A 20,306-nucleotide genomic window follows, 5' to 3' on the forward strand; every position below is an offset into this window, starting at 1 on the left:
ATAGAGATGCATTGTTACTTACTGACTGCCTTCAAAAACGCCTCCATGGTTGCCTCTTCTTTAGGGAAAGAAGATAGTCAGTTTCTTGGATAACAGGTTTCTCCCGGGGGAGGGGAGGGGAGGGGACTTGTCTTTCAACATTCAGTGGAAGGAAGATATGACAGTACCTGTCCAAATTAACCAGTGTTGTTTCTATGAACCTGGGCTTATCAAGTTTTTCAACCAAAAATTTCCCCAACTTCTGCGAGCAAACTCGAGGATCTGAGGGTGAGGCCTGAAGCTACCCAGGTGGGTTTGTTTCTGTTGTTTTTTTTTTTTTTTTGACAGGAGTGATTTTTATATTTAAAATTCCTGGGAGCCTTCCCCTCTGCAGTATTTCTGACTCTGATTCTCAGTGAAAAGGTACTGTCTTAATCTGCTCAGCTACTATAACAAAATAATATAGGCTAGGGGGCTTATAAACCACAGAAAAAATTTTTGACTGTTTTATGTATGTATTTGACTGTGTTGGGTCTTGGTTATGGTAGGCGGGATCTTTGCTGCAGCATGTGTGATCTTTTTTATTTTTCCAATTGTGGCACAGGGATTCCCTAGTTCTGGAGCTCGGGCTAAGTAGTTGCCACACGTGGGCTCCAGAGCACATGAAATCTTCCCGGACCAGGGATCAAACCTCCGCCCTCTGCATTACAAGTGTATTTTTAACCACTGGACCACCAGGGAGGTTGGAGCCGCAGAAATTTCTCTCTCACAGTTCTGAAGATGGGAGCTCCAAGGCCAAGGTGCTGGCAGAGGAGGTGTCTGGTGAGAGCCTGTTTGCTACTTGATAGATCGCTGGCTTCTCACTGTGTTCATGCATAGCTGAAGGGGAGAGGGAGCTTCCTGGTGACTCTCTCATAAGGATCCAAACCCCATTCATGAGGACTCCATGCTCATGATTGAATCATCTGCCAAAGGCCCCACCTCCAGGTAGCACCATATTGGGGGTTAGATTTCATCATAAGAACTTGGTGGGGGAGACAGACATTCAGTCTGTTGAAGATACTTAGTTACTTATCTGTGATAATACCTTTCCCCTAACTTACCCCTGAATCTTTGGCTTAAAATGATGCTGTGGCTTCCTGATAGCTTAGCTGGTAAAGAATCCGCCTGCAACGTGGGAGACCTGGGTTCAGTCCCTGAGTTGGGAAGATCCCCTGGAGAAAGGACTGGCTACCCACTCCAATATTCTGGCCTGGAGAATTCCATGGACTGTGTAGTCCATGGGGTCGCAAAGAGTCGGACACGACTGAGCGACTTTCATACTTTGGCAGAGGGCCAGGTTCTGCCCATGATTAGATGTCTGTACAGTATTCCTGCTTATCAAAGGAAGCCCCCAGGGGCCAGTGGTTGACTGTAAAATGCCAGGTGGAGCATCTGAACCCACCGGGTTGGGGGGAGGGGATCACCCTCCCAGGAGCAGTGGTAGACAACGGCATCACCTAGGATGCAAATGCTTAGTGGTGCCCACGAAAGAACCCGGCTCAGGACGGCTGGCTTAGAACCTGCTCTTAGGGCTGCAGGTCTGTTCCCAAGCAGCAGCAGAGGCAGCCAGGTGGCGTGGAGGCCAGCCCGGCAGGGCCCCCGCTGCACTCCTCCCACCCGCTGGCTGTCTCAGCGACGTAACATTGAAACAGATCCTCCCGATAGCTCGCCCACGCTCAATGACATGACTGGCTGTCCCCATGCAGCTGTTGCCAAAGGAAATGTTGAGAATGTGCCTACTCTGAAACACTGACGCCAGAAATACCTGTTTCCAAAAGTGCCTCTGGTCCTAGGACGCCTGCCTGGTGAGTAAACTCTGAACTCCTTAACCTGCTGGTTTGAGCTCCGCAGTGTGGCCCCAGCCACCCCATGTGTCTCACTGCCCACCCTCTGGCCTTTTCCAACATCCTTAAAGCAGGTGGGTGCCAAGTCCCAGCCTTGCCCCTGCCTGGAGGGCAGCTGCTCCCATCCTGGCCTTCCTGAGGCTGAACGTCATCTCTGGGCACCCAGAGTCATTTATTGCTCCTCCTGAATGAATCGCCCAGCATTTCTTGTCGTGACTGCACTTCCTTGGCCCTCACCTTGGGCTCTGCTACGGGGTTTTCTGTTTCTTTCATCTCCCTGGCCACACTGAACATTCTGCAAGGGAAAGAGCTGTGTCTTTTTCCTTGCACACACTCTCTGGCCTCGTGCAAGCCTGTCTCTTTGCTTGTCCTGGTGTCCTTAGTGACTTTCATTCAGCTGTTGGAAGGAGGGAAAAAGCGGAGTTTTACACAGATGTGCTATAAATAGGTGCAATCCAGGAAAACTCAAGTTTACATGGAAACTAAATTAAAAGGTAATTCTGCTGCCAAACAGGATTTTAGGCATCTTGTGAATGGCACTTCTTTAAGGCTTATAAATTTTGATTTACAGCAACTTGATAATCTTTCAGGAAAAAAAATTGAGTGGTTTGAATTTGAAACTCTGAAATAAAACTGCCAAAATAATCCCATTGTATTTTTCTTAGTTGCAAGAATATCAGATTTGGCACACAGGGAAGTTTTGGAGGGCAGCTGGAAGGGTCCATCCCAAACTATCAAATTATATACGCTGTTCCACAGCCTCCAGTAGTCCTTAATGTAGGAGATATTTCAATTTTTAGATGACAGGTCAGAAATACTGAAGTATGAAATACACGGATAAGAGAAACTGCCTGGTCAATCTTCAGTAACATGGTGAATGGCCCCCTTTTCCATGTGAATTCTTTTCTGTTGCAGTAATAGGTAAACCTTTAATCAGTGAGTATTAAAGCTCAGGTTATATACTTATATCTGTGTTAAAGAGGTATGTGACCCTCACCATTAGGAAAGCAACACTTTTTTTTTTTTTGAAAGATCAACAAAATTGACAGATGCTTAGCGATAGTAAGAAAAGAGAAAAAAAGACTGAGACGAAATCAGAAATGAAAGAGGATGCATTACAACTGATGCCACAGAAGTAAAAATGCTCTCAAGAGATTACTGCAAACAATTATACATCAACAAATTTTGCAGTCCAGAAGAAACACATTTTACAGTCCAGAAGAAACAAATTTTGCAGTCCAAAAGAAACAAATTTTGCAGTCCAGAAGAAACAAACTTCTAGGAACATACTGTCTTTTACGACTGAGTCATAAGGAAACTGAAAATTTGAGCAGACCTATAACTTAGAAAGAGACTAAATCAGTCATCAAAAACCTCCCACCAAAAAAGAACCCTGGACAAGATGGCTTCATTGGAGAATTTTAACAAACATTTAAAGGAGGCTTAATACCAGTCCTTCTCAAATAAAGTCCTTGACATAGAACTGTGTGTCAAGAGCTGTGTCTTCCCAGAAATTGAAGAGGAGAGAACATGTCCGGCTGTATTCTGTGGAGGCAAGCATTACCCTGATCCCAAAAGGAGACAAGGATACTATAAGGAAATTGCAGATCAATGCCCCTGTTGAACACAGATGCCAAAATCCTCCACAAAATACTCACAAACAGAGTTCAACAACATGTTAAAGATAGTATATATCATGACCAGATGGAATTTATTACTGAATGCAAGGATGGTTCACCGTATGAAAGTTAATTAGTGTATATAACGTACCACATTAACACAATGAAGGACAAGGGCTGCGTGATCATTTGTCAGGGGGTGTCCAACAGGAGGATTCCTACGTGCTGTGTCTCACAAGTCCTTTGTTTCTTCTTAAGCGGAACAGCACGCTGCTCCCAGAAGCTGGGGTCACTGTGTGAGACAGGCTTCAGTCTCCATTAGTAAACATTCTCTTTACGACAGAGCTGCTTAGCCTCGATCCCCTTTCTTGAGACATGGATTGTCTCCTGACCTTGTGGCCATCAGCATCCCTTGTTCCCTTGGTAACGGTTACTGTATGTGTGGCTTTCTCATCTTTATCACTGACGAAAGAAAATTCTTGTACTACAGCCTATATATACTCACGGAAAAATCATTAAAGCACCTTTGCTCCATCAGAGCTTGGGTCCCTGTGGCTTTCTTTCTTTCTGTCTCTCTCTTCAGCTGATTCCCTGGAGCGCAGAGACCCGTCTCGCTCACTCTCCTGCCCAGCCTTCTAAGATTCTCTCAAGAAGGCACCCTGTGCCTTCACCCCGCCTTGAGAGGGCACCCGGTGCCTTCGTGAGAGACACAAGTCCTGTGTCAAGGACTTTATTGGTTTTTTGCATAAACCAGGGAGTATCAGCCTCTTTCTCTCTTTCACTTTCTTATCGTTGCTACCGAACCACGAGGTTCCGGTCCATTAAAGGACCCCAACAATCATTTCAATTGATGAAGAAAAAACATCTGACAAAATTCGTCACCCTTTCGCGATGAAAATGCTCAGCAAACTGGGAACAAACTCCACTTAAGACTGTATGTGAAAACCCATAGTTAGCATTGTACTCAGTGGTGACAAACTGAAAGCTTTCCCTCTGAGATAAGGCAAGGGTGTCCACTCTCCCTGCTTCCATTCAACAGAGTACTTAAAGTCCTAAGCAAACTAGTCAAGAAAAAGAAATGAAAGTCATCCAGATAGGAAATGAAGGAATAAAGTTATCTTTCTTCATAGATGACATCATCTTATATGTAGAAAACCCTCAACATTCCATACACACACACACACACACAAAGCCACCATTAGAACAAATTAATGAACTAAACAAACTTTCAGGATACAAAATCTACACACAAAAATTCATTCTACTTTAATAAGCTAACGTGGAACAGTCCAAAAAGGAAATTAAATAATCCCACTTACAACAGCATCAAAAAGAATAAGATACATTGGAATAAACTTAATCAAGGTAGCAAAAGATTTGTATCGTGAAAATTACAAAACACTGCTGAAAGAAATTAAAGAGGATACAAATAAGTGGAAAGACATCTGTGTTTGTGCTTGGAAGGCTTTATATTGTTAAAATGTTCATACTGCACAGAGCAGTCTACAAGTTTGATATAATCCTATCAAAACCCCAAAGGAATTTGTTTTTCAAAACCAGGAAAATTTTCTAAAATTTGTATAGAATTTCAAAAGATCCCAAACATCTAAAACATCTTGAGAAAGAAAAGCAAAGCTAACGTCCTTACACTTCCTGATTTCAAAACTTCCTGCAGTCATCAAAACAGTATGGTACTGGCGTAAAGACAGATGTCAAGCTGAGTACTGTCACTATTTAACAGTCCCAAGGGAGTGGAATGTCGCTTACGGATTACCAGTCTCAGGAAGGACTCCAGACTCTTCTGCCGTTGTATCTTGGTATTAGAGTTAGCAAGGAGAACACAGGTGATGGGGCAAGGCTTTACCTGTATGGTGAACAGACATCAGTTTCAATAGTAGACATCAGTAACTCCTCATCCGCTGGTTCCCCTCATTAGCCAACACAGGGCAGTTGGCCTGTGAGCACCCCTCTTAAGCCACAGTAGAAAGACCTCAACCCTTCCCCTGTGTAGTCTGAAATACCGAAAGCTGGGGGAGTGCCTGAGGGCTGTTGCGTACATGGTAACGCAGAACAAAGGAACATTCATTGCGCTTCAAACAGGAAAAGTTATTCCCGCACAAGGTGATAAGCCCTGCTCAGGCTCTCTGGGTTCTTTATCTCTTGGGTAATGCAGTGTTCCAGGCCCGAGGCTCATTCTTATACAGCTGAGTGAGGGTCAGGAGATTGCACGGACAAGACTGCCTTTCCCAACAGCATGCAGCCCAGTGGGTCAGAATAGAGAGCCCAGCAATAAACCCTCCTGTCTGTGGTCCCAGGAGGCACTAGTGGTGAAGAACCCACCTGCCAGTGCAGAAGACTTAAGAGACGTGGGTTCCGTCCCTGGTTCTGGAAGATCCCTTGGAGGAGGGCATGGCAACCCACTCCAGTACTCTTGCCTGGAGAATCCCATGGACAGAGGAGCCTGGCAGGCTACAGTCCTCAGGGTCGCAAAGAGTCGGGCACGACTGAAGTGACTTAGCACACAATCTATGGTCACATGATCTTCAACACAAGTGCCAAGGTGAGGCAACGGGGAAGGACAGTCTTTTCAACTAACGATATTGGGAAATGTGGATATCCACAGGCAAAAGGATGAAGCTGGATACATCCAATGAAGTTGGATACCTTACCTTACATCATATACAAAAAGGAACTCAAAATGAATTACAGACCTCAAGATAAGACCTGAATTATAGAACTCCTAAAAGAAAACATAGGGGGAAATCTTCATGACTGTGTATTCACCAGTGATTTCTTGGATATAACACCCAAACCAGAAGCCAAAGTAGGGAAAATAGGGCTATATCAAATTTAAAAATTTCTGCACAACAAAGGAAGCCATCTGCAGCGTGAAAAGGCAGCTGACAGAATGAGAGAACATATCTGCAAGTCAAGTATCTGATACAGAATTAGAGTCCAGAATATATAAAGAGCTCCTACAACTTAACAAGAGAGTCAGTTTTTAAATGGGCAGAAAACTTGGCTAGACATTTCTCCAAAAAAGATACACAGATGGCCAACAACAAGCTCATGGAAAGCTGCTCAACATCACTGATCATTAAGGAAATGGAATCAAAATCAAAAGAGATGTCACCTCACACCCAAGGGGGTAGCAGCTATCAAAAAGACACAATGACAAGTGTCGCCAAGAATGTGGAGAAATCAGAACCCTTGTGCCCTGCTGGTGGCAGTTTAGTCACCAAGTCGTGTCCGACTCTTTGCAACCCCATGGCCTATAACCCACCAGGCTCCTCTGTCCATGGGATTCTCCAGGCAAGAATATTGGAGTGGGTAGCCATTTCCTTCTCCAGGGGATCTTCCTGACCCAGGGACTGAACCCAGGTCCCCTGCATTGCAGGCAGATTCTTTACCGACTGAGCTATGAGGGAAGCCATGTGCCCTGCTGGTAGGAATGTGAAATACTACAGCTGCTATGGAAAAAAGTGTATAAACCTTCATCAAAAATGGAAAATAGAACTAACATTTAGGTGCTAGTCTCTCCTTCAGTGCCTGTCTGCTCCCTGAGTAAGAACACGCCTCTGCCGGGGACTTGCTAGGTGACTTCCACTGCGGGGGGCGTGGGTTCGATTCCTGGTTGGGGAACCAAGATCCCACTTGCCTCTCAACCCTCTTCACCTCCCCCCAAAAAGAACACACCTCTTTCTTACCCTCTGACGACCTGGGACAAGGACTCCAGGGCTTTTCTGTCTGAAAAGGAAGGAAGGGAAGGGCCGGAGCTGATCTCCAGGGATACTCACGGGTCTGTCCAGCTGGTGCGGGGCTGCACCCTGGCACTGGCCCTCCCAGCTCGCTCTCTGGGAGAGCGGGAACAGCATGGTGCCTTCCTGTTGGTGCCAGTCTTCCTGCCCGCAGCGTGTTTGTGCCCATCTCCTGACAGGTGTAGACTGAGCGGGTATCTGGGGGTCAGGTGCGCTAGCTGGCTGGTGGAGGGACTCTGATGAGGTGCACATGAAAAGGTGGGAGTCGGACTCACCTTCAGACAGAGTCTGACATCCTTGATTGTTTCCAGGGGCCAGATGGTTGTCTTTCTCCATTTCCGCAGCTGTGGCCTCACTGACCGTGGCCTTCGGCCCCTCTGAGCCTGGTCTAGCTGGTGCCAGGGGCATGTGATGCAGGTCGCCTGTCCCCAGGTGAGCCTGGTCTAGCTGGTGCCAGGGGCATGTGATGCAGGTCGCCTGTCCCCAGGTGCTTCCTGGACTGGCCATGATCATGGATGTGTGCATGTATGCTCACTGTGTTGCGTCCGACTCTTTGCGACCCCACGGACGGAGCCCGCCAGGCTCCTCTGTTCATGGGATTCTCCTGGCAGGAGTATTGGAGTGGGTTGCCGTTTCCTTCTCCGGGAATTATGGTGTATAACTCACCCCAGTTTCCTTCGGTTTGAAACAAAAAGGCCTGATAATCATAAACCACGGAATCAAGAATGGCCTTTGCAGCTTCCTAGAAGGAAAGGGATCTGCCACTCGAGGGATCCGAGCTCTCAGCCAAAGATGCACAGCCTTATTTTCTACTCTCAGAGGCAGTGAGGCACCCACAAAGCATGTGGACCGAGGGAAGGACGGACTGCAGAGACCAGCAGCCCGGACAGACAGCTGCAGAGCTCCCCGACCTGGAATGCAGTGGTCTGGCTTCCTTGACATGAGAGTAACTTTCACACCCGCCGCTGTGGGGCGAGCGCCTGGCATCCTTGGCAGGGGGAAGCAGTTCATACCTCCGTGCTTGGCTTTTATTTCAGGCCTTTTAAGATTGACATTAAAGAGCGGCCGTGTGGCTCCTGACGTACTGTTGACAGCGTGTGAACCGCTCCATCTGATCTCCCTTTCTGGTGCCTCAGGGAGGACAGAGGTGGGAATCCCTGCCCCACATCGTGGACACAGACTCACGGGGTGGGGGGCACGTGCCCGCAGGGGGCCCTGATGCAGTGGTGGCTGCCTACAGGAAGACTAGTTCATGTGAGATGGGTTTTTTTGACCTCAGGTGGAGCTGTGCCCCTGTGGGCGGTCCTGGGAGGAGAGAATCCCCAGACCCGGCTTTGTAGACCGTGGTTTTCAACCTGCCCTTGCCCAGGGAGCGTGATCCTCTGCAGCGTGTGGCTGCGTGTGTCTGAATGAGATCAGTGCTGGGAGTGGCAGTGCCGTGGACAGACAGCAATGCCACTGAGAGGCAGGACGGCCGTGGTCATGGGGGTTGGAGCTTCCCTCCACGGAGAAGACGGAGGGGCTGCTTTGTGCTGACTCTCACCCCCCTGCACCCCACAATGCCTTTTTCCTCTCCCTTCCTACTGCTTCCTCCCTGTAAGCCTCTCTTTTCCTCCGCCTCCTCCTTTTTGGCGGCCCTGAGTCTTCACTGCTGCACAGCCTCTCCTCTAGTCGCAGCGAGTGGAGGCTGCTCTCTAGCTGCACTGGCGGGGCTTCTCATTGCTGTGGCTCCTCTTGCTGCGGAGTGCGGACTCAGGAGTTGCGGTGCCTGGGCTTAGTTGCTCCGAGGCATGTGGGAATCTTCCCAGACCAGGGATTGAACCCATGTCTTTGCATTGGCAGGCGGATCCTTAGCTACTGAGCCATCGGGGATGTCCCCTATAAGCCTGTCATCTCTTTGCTGTTCCTTAAAAGGTATCCCTTTTCCTTCCCCCCTTTGCCCGCACTTCACCCAAACAGAAGGAAATCAGCAAGGAATTTTGCTGAAAGAAGCCAGCAAGGCTGGGATCCAGGCGGGCATCCAACCTCAGAGGGCTCCCTCAGCGGTGGGGATGTAGGTGGCTTTGGGGTGTCGCTGAATCCAGTCTCCTTACCCTGACAGTGTGGCTACCACACAGTTCTATTTTCTGGAAGACTCTAAGCTCTCTGACCAGGACTGGCTGCTCCTTTGCTTATTGGTTACCCAGGACCATGAATGAAGTGTTATTCACGGATTCCTGGAGAATATTGGAGCTGGTGTGTGTCCCTTGTGAGGAGATCTTTGATCGAGTCAGTGTCACCCAAGATCCCTTGTAAGTCCCTGGTGCATGGGGCTCCTGAGGGAGTCAGAGGGAAGGGAGGAGGAAGGGCCTTCTCAAAGCCAAGCTGCTGGAGACTTGTGAGAACTCGAGGGTGGCCCGAGAGTGCATTTCTAACAAGCTCGGGGTGGTGCGGGCCAGCGGAGGGGCCGCCTATGTGGCTGCATTGCAGTGGGGACCACGCCCTCTGCCTCTGCAAGGCTCAGGGGCAGAGGCTGGCAGATGATGGCCCACCTGCCCTCCGTTTCGTCGGCTGCGCTCGATCTCTGCTGTGGTGTGCACGGGCTTCCCGCGCCGCGGAGCGTGGGCTCTAGAGCATTCGGATTCCCTGGTTGGGACGCGCTGGCTTAGTTGCCCAGCAGCATGTGAGATCCTAGTTCCCCGACCAAAGGTTGAACCTGAGTCCCTTTATTTTTTTAATTGGAGGATAATCGCTTTTCAGTGTTGCATTAGTTCCTGCTGTACAACAAGGTGAATTAGCTCTAAGTATACGTTTCCCCCCTCCCTCTTGAGCCCCCTTCCTAGCACTCCCCACCCCACCCCTCTAGGTCCTCGCAGAGCGCAGAGCCCTGCTCGCCGTGTCCTGCGGCCGCTTCCTACCAGCCAGCTGTTTCACACGTGGTGGTGTGTGGGTTTCAGTGCTGCGCTGTCCATCGTCCCACCCTCTCCTTCCCCGGCTGTGTCCACAAGTATGTTCTCTGTGTCTGCATCTCTATTCCTGTGAAAGGTGGATTCCTAACCCCTGGACCTGCAGGGAAGGCCCTGCCGCCTGCTTTTGTAGTTTTTGTGAAACGCAGTTACTCCCATCCTCCTGCGTGTGTCTGTGGCCCCTTTCATGCCCCACGGGCAAAATTGAGTCGTCGTGATGGAGATCTTGTGGCCCAGAAAGCCCAAAATGTTTACTCTGTAGCCTTTCCCAGAAAAAAATGTGCCAGCACCTCCTCTAGCATGTCCTTGACCCCTGAGCCCCGTGGTTTTAACTACAAGATTAGACCCCATTTTCTTCCACTGGCTAAATAGTCCTGGACCCTTAACTGCCAAGATGCCAACTCTGCTAAGCATCCTCTGGAGGAGAAATATATGAGACTAATGACTGCTGTTTACCTAGATCTCTGGAGATCACAAAACACCTCCAGACCTTGCAGCAACCTTGATAGTGCTGTACCCGTCTTATGGAGGCACAGACTGAGGCCTAGAGGGGTCAGAAAGTTAGTGATGTACCTAGGTCTTTGGTTCTCCCTACCTCCCACTCTGCTTCTTGGATACAGCCCACGTTGGATGCACTTGGCGTGCGAGTCGTCTGTTACGTGCATGCTAAATTGCTCTTGTCGTGTCCGACTCTTTGAAACCCTGTGGACTGTAGCCCACCAGGCTCCTCTGTCCATGGGATTCTTCAGGCGAGAATACTGGAGTGGGCTGCTATTCTCTCCTCCAGGGGATCCTCTAGGGATCGAACCCACATCTCTTACGTCTCCAGCTTTGGCAGGCAGGTTCTTTACCCGTAGCGTCCCTGGGAAGCTCTTACTGTGTAACAGATTCCCCCCAAGCGTCACAGCTTCAAACAGCAGTAAACACGTGTTACCGCTTGCCGTGTCTGTGGACCCGGAATTCAGGATCCGCTTAGCTGGGCAGTTCTGGCTCAGGTGTTTACCTGAGGGTCAGTCTGGTATCTTCATGGGTTGCAGTCAGTTAAGGCTTGACTGAGCCTGGAAATCCACTTCCAAGGCAGTTGCTCACCTGGCAGGCAGGTTGGTGCAGGCTGCCCTGGAGACCTTGTTCCTCTCTCTCTGGTTCTCCCCTCAAGGCCACTCCAGTGTGCTCACAACATGATCCTTTCCACGACTTAGTCTCCCAAATCACGCAGCGTCATTTCTGCCACACACAGTTCATCAGAATCATTGGAGAAGGAAATGACAACCCACTCCAGTATTCTTGCCTGGAGAATCCCATGGACGGAAGAGCCTGGTGGGCTACAGTCCACGGGTCGCAAAGAGTCGGACATGACTGAGCGACTTCACTTTCACTTTCACTGTATCCAAGAAGTGCATCCAAGCATTTGTAGATGTATGTTTTTACATTTTCTTTAACCCCAGAAGCATTTTACATTGCTGCGGCTGCTTAGTCACTTCAGTCATGTGACCCCCTGGACTATAGCCTGCTGGGCTCCTCTGTCCATGGGATTCTCCAGGCAAGAGTACTGGAGTGGGTTGCCATGCCCTCCTCCAGGGGATCTTCCTGACCCAGGGATCGAACCTGGGTCTCCTGCATTGCTGGCAGATTCTTTACCGCTGAGCCATCAAGGAAGCCCATTTTGTTTTGGGGTATAGCCAGTTAACAATGTTGTGGTGGTTTCAGGTAAACAGTGAACGGACTCAGCCATACCATATACATGTATCCGTTCTCCCCCAAACCCCGCTCCCATTCAGGCAGGCTACCTCCCATTAAACACAGCTATATTTTTTAAACGAGCCCAGTGTGCAGATTCCCATTCCATTGCCTGCTGGCACTGTTGGGCTTCTGTGGATTCTCTCAGTGATTGACATTTTTAAATATTTGCTTGCTTATTTGACGGTGTTGAGTCTTCGTTGTGGCAGGTGGGGTCTTCATTGTGTCACCCGGAATCTTTTGTTCCAGAGCATGGGCTCTCTAGTGGTAGCACACGAGCTTAGTAGCTGCTCTGCAGCATGTGGGATCTTAGTTCCCTGACTGGGGCTCAAACCCGTGTCCCCTGCATTGCACAGTGGATTCTTAACCACTGGGCCAGCAGAGAAGGCCCCCTCAGTGATTTAATTGGCCGTACACGCCAGACTAAAGCTCTGAGTAAAAGCAGGGTGCAGTCACACCCTGGCATCACCTAGGCTCAAGCCTTGTTCTGCTCTGCAGCCCCTGAAGGTCCCCTATAGTGGTATTTGCGGGGGGGTCAAAGAGGGCCGGGGGGAGACACCCACTTTCTTGGCATGTGTGAAGGTGGTAAGATGACCAAGAAGAAAGTGATTCAAAGTGCCCCCCCCACCCCCCGCACCACACCAGGTCATTCAGACCTGCATCTCCTAGGTCCTGGTGACCTGCTCCCATTTGAAAACAGTTTTTCTAACTCGACCTTCCCCGCCTCCCAGATCAGGAAGCAGGGGCCCAAAGAGGCACAGTTTCTTGTTGGCGAAAGCAGCAGGTATTAAGCGCACTTCAATAAAGCTTCGTAGGGGTGCACAGATTAAACTTGCCTTCCCAAGTCTTTGTGTTGGTTACTCCTTACTGCAGCTGCTGCTCACGCTTCTTGTCAGATCTCTTTCCAGGCCACGTCTGAGTCTAATGGGTAAGTCCTGGCCCGAGTTTGTTCTTCTGTGCCTTGCCACCTCTGTGGAATGTGCTTCACATGGAGAAACTCCTCTAGACAGATGGTAAACTCTGATTTCTTCCCACTGAACAGGGATGGGAGCGCCTGAATCTCGCATAAGCAGGGTTTGGTCACCCTCTAGTGGAGAAATGGAAAAGGTGGCCATGCTCGCTGAAGAGAAATGCTGCTGCTAATTGCTTTAGAATATTGTAAAGCAGTTACCCTCCAATTAAAAGAAGTCAAACAAAGGAAAAAATAGATTCTTAAATTTAAGATACATACATTTGCCATATGGATGGAGAATTTCTTGAAATCTAATTTTAACTACCTGCCATGTAACCGGTATGTGATAAAACAAATTATTGACCATTACTAATAGAAACTTGGGCTTCCTTGGTGGCTCAGCTAGGAAAGAATCTGCCTTCAGTGCAGGAGACCCAGGTTTGATCCGTGGGTCGGGAAGATCCCCTGGAGAAGGGAATGGCAACCCACTCCAGTATTCTGGCCTGGAGAATCCCATGGACAGAGGAGCCTGGCAGCCTACAGTCCCTGGGGTCGCAAAGAGTCGGACACGACTGACGCAATAGAAACTCAACAGAAGAGAAGCGCTGTTGACCTGTGACGTGGGGGTGACTCTGAAAGCTCCCCTGGTGTTGGGAATCATCCTGAGGAGCGTGTGGTTCTTTGATGGTGCAGAGACGAGATGCAGGCTTATTGTTCTGTCATCTCCTGTGGTCCAATATACTAACGATCTGATTCATTTACAACAAGGCAGGAAACAAATGAAACAACAGTATGAGCGCGTGTGTATATTTCCTGATGCAGAGATAAGCACGATGGTCCACAGCAGTGGTCCCCACCCTTTCTGGCACCAGGGATCAGTTTGGGGCTGATTCAACCACATTACATTTATTGCACGCTTTATTTCTATTATTATTGTATCAGCTCCACCTCAGATCCTCAGGCATCAGATGTCAGAGGTTGGGGACCGTTGGTCAACAAGATTGGCTACATTTTTTCTGTAAAGGGCCAGGTGGTAGATACTTTAGGCTTTGCAGCCAAAGACCATGGACCCTGCCGTCGTAGCATGGAAACAGCCTTAGATGGTGCTTAAATGAATGAGCATTGGCTACATTTGCGGACCGTGCATAACAGGCCGTGGGCTGAGGGTAGCCATGGACCACGGTTATCAGCCCCTGTGCAGAAGAAGGAGCTGGACTGCGTTCATCTCTCGCACGAGGCAGTCAAGTCCTCAGGGGCCGGCACTCATGCCCTGCTCACCTTTGGACGCTTGAGCGCCCAGCACTGCATCTGGCTGGCAGCAGAGCTGCTCTGGTGCCAGCCTCTGCCGGGTCTCCGCTGTGGCCTGCGGGCTTGCCCTCGTTGTGGTGCACAGGCCGCTCTCATCGTGGAGCAGGGGCTCTCGCTCACGCAGGCTGAGTGGCTGTGCTCTGAGGGCTTAGTTGCTCCTTGGCGTGTGGCCCTTAGTTCCTGGACCAGGGATCGAACCACCGTCCGCTGCGTTGGAAGGTGGATTCTTAAGCACTGGACCGCCAGGGGAGTCCCTGCCTACTCAGTCTTCATCTGCTTCTGACCATCCAGATGTGGCTGGGACCTTGTTCTTAAAGGTCTGTATCAGCCTAGTTTCCTTGTGTAGAACTTGTCACAGTTCACAGTCAGATATCCATTGATGGACCTTCTCCGGAGGCAGAAATGTCTGCTTCAACTCAGCATGACACCACCAGGGCACGCTCAGGGAACTTTTTGATTGACTCCTTGTCACATGTGTGTGGTATTAGACGCAGCAAGAGGACACCACTCAGCATAGTCACACTGTGCGGGCCTCTCCTTGCGGGACACGTAAGAGTGACTCTGCAGGAGCTGGTCTCCAGTGCTGCCTTACTGCAGGGAGTCAATATGGTAAGCGATCGCAAGCCCAGTGAGGTATTTCAGAGGTGTGCTGAGCTCACCTGCTGGATCAGCGCAGCTCTGAGGGGCAAAGGCAGCTGGAAACAGCTGGCACATGGCTCTCAGGGTAGCCTAGTTCATCATCAGAAGTCACCTATCTATTTTGAAGATGGAAAGGCAGATGGTAATCATGCTGGTTCCAGGCTAAAGTCAGAAAGAAAGCAGCCAGCCCGTAGTGCCTAGAAAAAGCCCTGGCTCATAAGAGACGCCCCGTAGACATTTGAATAAACGAGACCCTTTGAACTCCTCTCTGCAGCAGAACAGCTGTCACAAGGCCCAGAGGCTTCACAGGCAGGAGAGTCCTTATGGACAAACTCAGTGTCATTTTTCAAAACCTAAGGCATCTGTTTCCTTGGTTCGCAGGACATGGGGTATGGAAGCTGTGCACGGGTGAGTACACGCAGCCGGGCTCAGTGACAGCCTCAAGAGGTCACCAGGTGGAAGGCTTTCAACATAAAAAAAGTTTTCTTCATAGAAAAACCCGGATATCTGGTACCTTTTGTGGGTGGGAGTGGGGATGGGGCAAGGAATCTTATTCCTCAAGGTAGTAACTGAAGAATTCAGTTCACTGCTTCATCTCTTGCTTTTCTGTTTAAACATTTATTTATTTGGCTGTGCCGAGTCTTAGTTGCAGCATGTGGGATCTTTAGTTGTGGCAGGTGGGATCTAAGTCCCTGACCAGGATTCAAACCCAGGCCCCCCTGCATTGGGAGCTCAGAGTCTTAGCCGCTGGACCACCAGGGAAGTCCCATCCCTATTGCTTTCCTCCTCCTTGTTATCATTTGTTTGGGTCAGTATCCAATATTCATTATCATCTCTGTGTAAATGTGAGAGTTGCGTATTAGAGCGAACTGGCAACTGCAAACAACTCCTCTAGTTTCTTTTGCTTTTCACTGAAGTCAGTAACATGCGTAATTTTTAAAAATTTGCTCACTTGTCTTTGTAGCTAATTGTTCTCACATTTGTCCAATAGCTTTTCAGTAATGTCTCCCGGAAGCCAGTCCCATCAGACAATGAGTTCTCATTTTTCACTTGGACAAATTTCTCGGGGGGATCTCCCTTCACCTTGAAACTCCTTAATGTCTTGTTCTCTGGATCCCTTATCGTCCTCTTTCTTGGCTTCCTCCCTCACTTGGGGTGGAGCAAGTTCCCTAGTAGTCTCACCAGGTGAAAAAGTAGGGAAAATAACATTCAGCGCGGTGCTGACGGCCGTCACTGTGCCTGTCTTTTGAGTCACTTGGCTCCAATCTACCTGGTTACCGTCTGTGCCTGGGTGCCTATCATGTCTAGGTTTCTCCTCCTCTGGGGGCTTACCAGAGTTCTGTTGGCTTATTCTTTTGTTCCTCTTTTAGAGTTTATGCCCTCATTTTTGTTGGGTCATATCCTTCAGTAGATTCCTGAGAAAGAATGTGTGGAAGGTGGATTTCTTTAGACTTGCGGATCTGGGGAAAAAAAAAAGTGTCTGCCTCTTGCTCTTCATTGCTAATTTTCCTGGGTCATTTCTAGGTTAGAAATCACTTTCCCATCTGAAACCATTTGTCATTATTTTCTAACATCCTGTCTGCTTTTGGAAAAGTGAAAAGCCATTCTGGTTTCTGATCCTTGGTGGGTCTTTGGTCGTTCGAAGCATCTTTGCACCTGAGGTTCTAAGATTTCATGCTGAACCTCAGTTGAGGCTGTTTTCATCCATTGTGCTTTGGTACTCGGGGGAGCCCCTTCTAGGTGGACATTCATCCAAGCTTCAAAAAAATATGTTACTTTTGTCTCCTTTCCTATTCATCTCATTCTGATGAACGTTTTAACAGGGTTTGGGAAAGGAACAAAATTAGATTCACGTGTTCATTTTGACATCTTTCCCCCAAAACCTAAAATATACGCCAAAGCTATAGGAATTGGCACTGGCATGGCAGTGCCAGGTGGAGGTGATGGGGCTTCCTTGGTGGCTCAGCAGTAAAGAACCTGCCTGCCAGTGCAGGAGACACAGGATATGCAGGTTCAGCCCCTGGGCCGAGAAGATCCCCTGGAGGAGGAAATGGCAACCAGCTTCAGTATTGTTTTTTAATTTAAACTTATTTATTTTAATTGGAGGCTAATTACTTTACAATATTGTATTGGTTCTGCCACATATCAACATGAATCCGCCAGGGGTGTACACGTGTTCCCCATCCTGAACCCCCCTCCCACCACCCTCCCCGTACCATCCTTCTGGGTCATCCCAGTGCACCAGCCCCGGGCATCCTGTATCGAACCTGGAGGGGCGATTTCGTTTCTTGTATATTGTACGTGTTTCAGTGCCATTCAGCTTCAGTATTCTTGCCAGGAAAATCCTACGGACAGAGGACCCTGGTGGGCTAAGGTCCTTGGGGTCACAAAGAGTTGGACACGACTGAGCGAGCGATTGAGCACAGCACATAGCAGCCGGTACAGATGAGTGGGACAGAATAAAGATTTCAGACACTGACCCAGTATATGAGACGTTGCTGACCCAGAATATGAGACGCCGCTGACCCAGTATATGAGACGTCACCAGTATGTGATGACGGATCACCTGACCATCTGTGAGAAAGAAATAAAATTGGACCTTCTTCACCCCATCTGTAGAACTCTGTTCTAGTCTGTTTAAAGATTAAGCAAACACACAAAGCTCTCAGAAAATATCAGAATATTTTTATGATATGGGTTCTGAGGAAGCCCTATCCTAAGCACATAGGAATAAAAGAAGGCTCAAAGAGTGACCTATCGATTGTGTAAAAATTTTAAACACTCACGTGACTGAAGACTGAAGTTTAAAAAGTAAACTGCATGGAAAAGATTGCTGCATGTGTTGCTGTTCCTGCTATGTAAAGATTTCTGCAGATCAGTAAGGACATGATTTGGTACAAATATCAGGAAATCAGAACTGGAAGTGGCTAATAAGCCTTTGGAAAGATGCTCTTCCCTCCTCACGACTGATCAGGAAGATGCGAGCTAAAATAAGAAGGAGACTGTACGTCAGGGGTTCTTAGTGTGCAACAGCACCATTTGGGAGTTTGTTAGAAACACAGATGCTCAGGTCCCTTCCTAGATCTACTACTGAGCACAACCTCGGGCACGGAGCCTCTTCACCTGAGGGTTAATGAGCCTTTCAGGTGATTCTCTGATGTTTGAGAACCGGTGCTGTGAAAACACGGTGGTCAGTGTCGTGGATGAACCTCACATTGCTGAGTGAGAGAAACCACGCATGGGGGTGTAGACGGTAAGGTTCCATGTCTTTGAAGTTCCAGACCAGGGATGATAGAAACCGGGGGACTTGCTCCCCTCGGAGGAAGGAAGAAGTTAACTAGGAGTGAGGGCGGAGCCCCCAGGTGCCCTGTTTCTTGAGATGGATGCTGGTGATGCAGGTTAGTCCAGTTTGTGAAGATGCGTGGATCTGTTCGCTTAGGGTTTGTGCACTTTTCTCTGTGCTGTACTTCAGCCAAGCAGTGAAAGGCAAAACATGAGCTCTCTCTCTCTCTCTTTTTAAAATCAGGTTTTTAATCATTTAAGACCTGGGCATTTAATGAGGTTGGAAAGGAAGAGCAGGCATGCTCTGATGAGAAGATGAGTTAGCACAAGATTTTTGATGGCTAATTTGACAGTACCTCTGAAGCTTAAAATAGCCTAGAAATTGCATTTCTAAGACTATTATCCGGGAATTTGGGTTTGCAGGGGTATACATTCTGTAAGAATGTTTCCTGGACATGTTTTGTAGAAGCATAAAGGTGACAACTTAAATTTTTCTCCATAGGGAGAAGGTCCCATGAATTATGGAAAACTGGGCAGCTGTTAAGAATTGGCGTAGATCTGGAAGGAGGGCCTCCGTGGTACGGCTGACCGAAAGACAGAAGTTATAGGCACCATATACCGAGTGATCCATATTTTTTAAAGGAAAAAGAAAAGGATTTGCAGGTGGTGATGACAGTGATAAATGCAAGCGGAAGAAGCTAAGAATGGTAGACATAAAATTTTTATGTTGGTTTCTCTTGAGAATTTACAACTGGTAGCTGGAGGTTAGAACTTCTTTGTGTGCTTTATATATGTTTCATCTATTGCCATGTTTATTTTTGCCTGCATTTATCACTTTCAAAAGTTTTTTTTAGGTCTCAGATTTACCATTCCAAAAAACGTGTTAGTCTAAATAATGCTTGTCAGTGAAAAACAAACAGTATTTTTGAAGTCTAAGCAAATAAAGATGTAGAGCTTGTCTTAAATACATGCGCGCACACACACACACACACACACACACACACACACACACACACCAGGAGATGAGCATTTTTGTAGAGTGGTTTTCATCAGCGTTGGTTATAGTGAGAGACAAAAGTTGCTTCTGAGTGTGTTTCAGTTGCCCAAGAAATTCACTTGCATAGGAATTTTCTTGAAGACAATTTTCAAAAAAACTGTCTTTTCTTGACAGTTCTTTCCCTGTGTTTGCTGATGAGATCTTGGGTCAAAGATTCCTACTCTTTGACAGACAGCTCAGTTAGAGATATCGTCCTTGTCTGTAAAAGATAACCACTGCTAGCACGTTAGACAGAGCATCTCTGGACAGTGGACCTCACTTGCTTTTAATAATGAAAAACATTTTCACATTCAGAGTCAAGAGCTCTTAGTTAAGCCCTTGTACCCACTCCAGTGTTCTTGCCTGGAGAATCCCAGGGACGGGGGAGCCTGGTGGGCTGCCGTCTATGGGGTCGCACAGAGTCGGATACGACTGAAGCAACTTAGCAGCAGCAGCAGCAGCAGCAGCTGGATATGAGCTTGTCCTGGCAACTCTCAAACCCTTGTCTCTCCTGGAGAGACACCAGCCCTGTTAGCAGTGGCCCCTCCCATGGTTATTTCCTGGGTGTGTCCTCAACAAAGGACCCTTCCCACCCCTTCAGTTTGAATCAAGAAGCCCTTGATGTTATTTCAGGTCCTGCCATGCCAGGTGACATGTGTTACCTGTCCTGTTGATACAGTGGAATGTCACATCTGTGTGTGTAGGTTACCTGTCAGTTATGGTGAATTCTGGACCATAACCCCAGGGGTGTGAGTCTTAACACTTTCTGGAATTTCATCCTGTTTGATACTTCGCTTTCAGTAAATTCCTTTGCCACAGGTGTGAGCCCCAAAGTACGTAAACGCTTCTTTAGATTCACATATGACATTGGGCAGATAAAAGAAGCTCAACTTTCAGCTCCAAGGAGGGAAAGTAGCAGTGTTCAGAGTCTACTCTCTGCTCTCCCATGCAGACATCCAGACTTGGACAGGGACGTGGGCTTGTCTCCAGGAGCACTTTCAAGTTCCCCTGGAAACCTGTCTTAGTGATGCTAAGTGATGCTCACAGGAAGTCTTCCTTCCTAAAGCAGAACTTGAGCTCTTCCCCTGGACCAACCACTTCTAATCCCATCCCGAGGTCCCAGGCTCGCTCCAATGGGACAGGTTGTAACCTGAGCCCAGGTCAG

At 48.3% G+C, this 20,306-nt stretch overlaps 1 protein-coding gene across 2 annotated transcripts in view; it reads left to right on the plus strand.

Annotated features, from left to right (window-relative positions):
- CMTM8 (CKLF like MARVEL transmembrane domain containing 8) overlaps positions 1-20,306 on the plus strand; it is a 95,362-nt gene that overhangs the window by 66,291 nt on the left and 8,765 nt on the right. Inside the window, exons 1-3 of one of the 2 annotated variants that reach the window (XM_069561325.1) lie at positions 403-801; positions 1,728-1,826; positions 18,608-18,683. The exons of the other annotated variant lie outside the window; for it this stretch is intronic. Coding sequence (XP_069417426.1) covers positions 18,627-18,683 — 57 coding nt within the window. The 5' untranslated portion in view covers positions 403-801; positions 1,728-1,826; positions 18,608-18,626. Of the gene's footprint in view, positions 1-402; positions 802-1,727; positions 1,827-18,607; positions 18,684-20,306 lie in introns of those variants that run through there. 2 annotated transcript variants of the gene reach the window in all.

This window comes from Ovis canadensis, chromosome 19, assembly GCF_042477335.2.
Source record: "Ovis canadensis isolate MfBH-ARS-UI-01 breed Bighorn chromosome 19, ARS-UI_OviCan_v2, whole genome shotgun sequence".
Classification (NCBI taxonomy): Eukaryota; Metazoa; Chordata; class Mammalia; order Artiodactyla; family Bovidae; genus Ovis; species Ovis canadensis.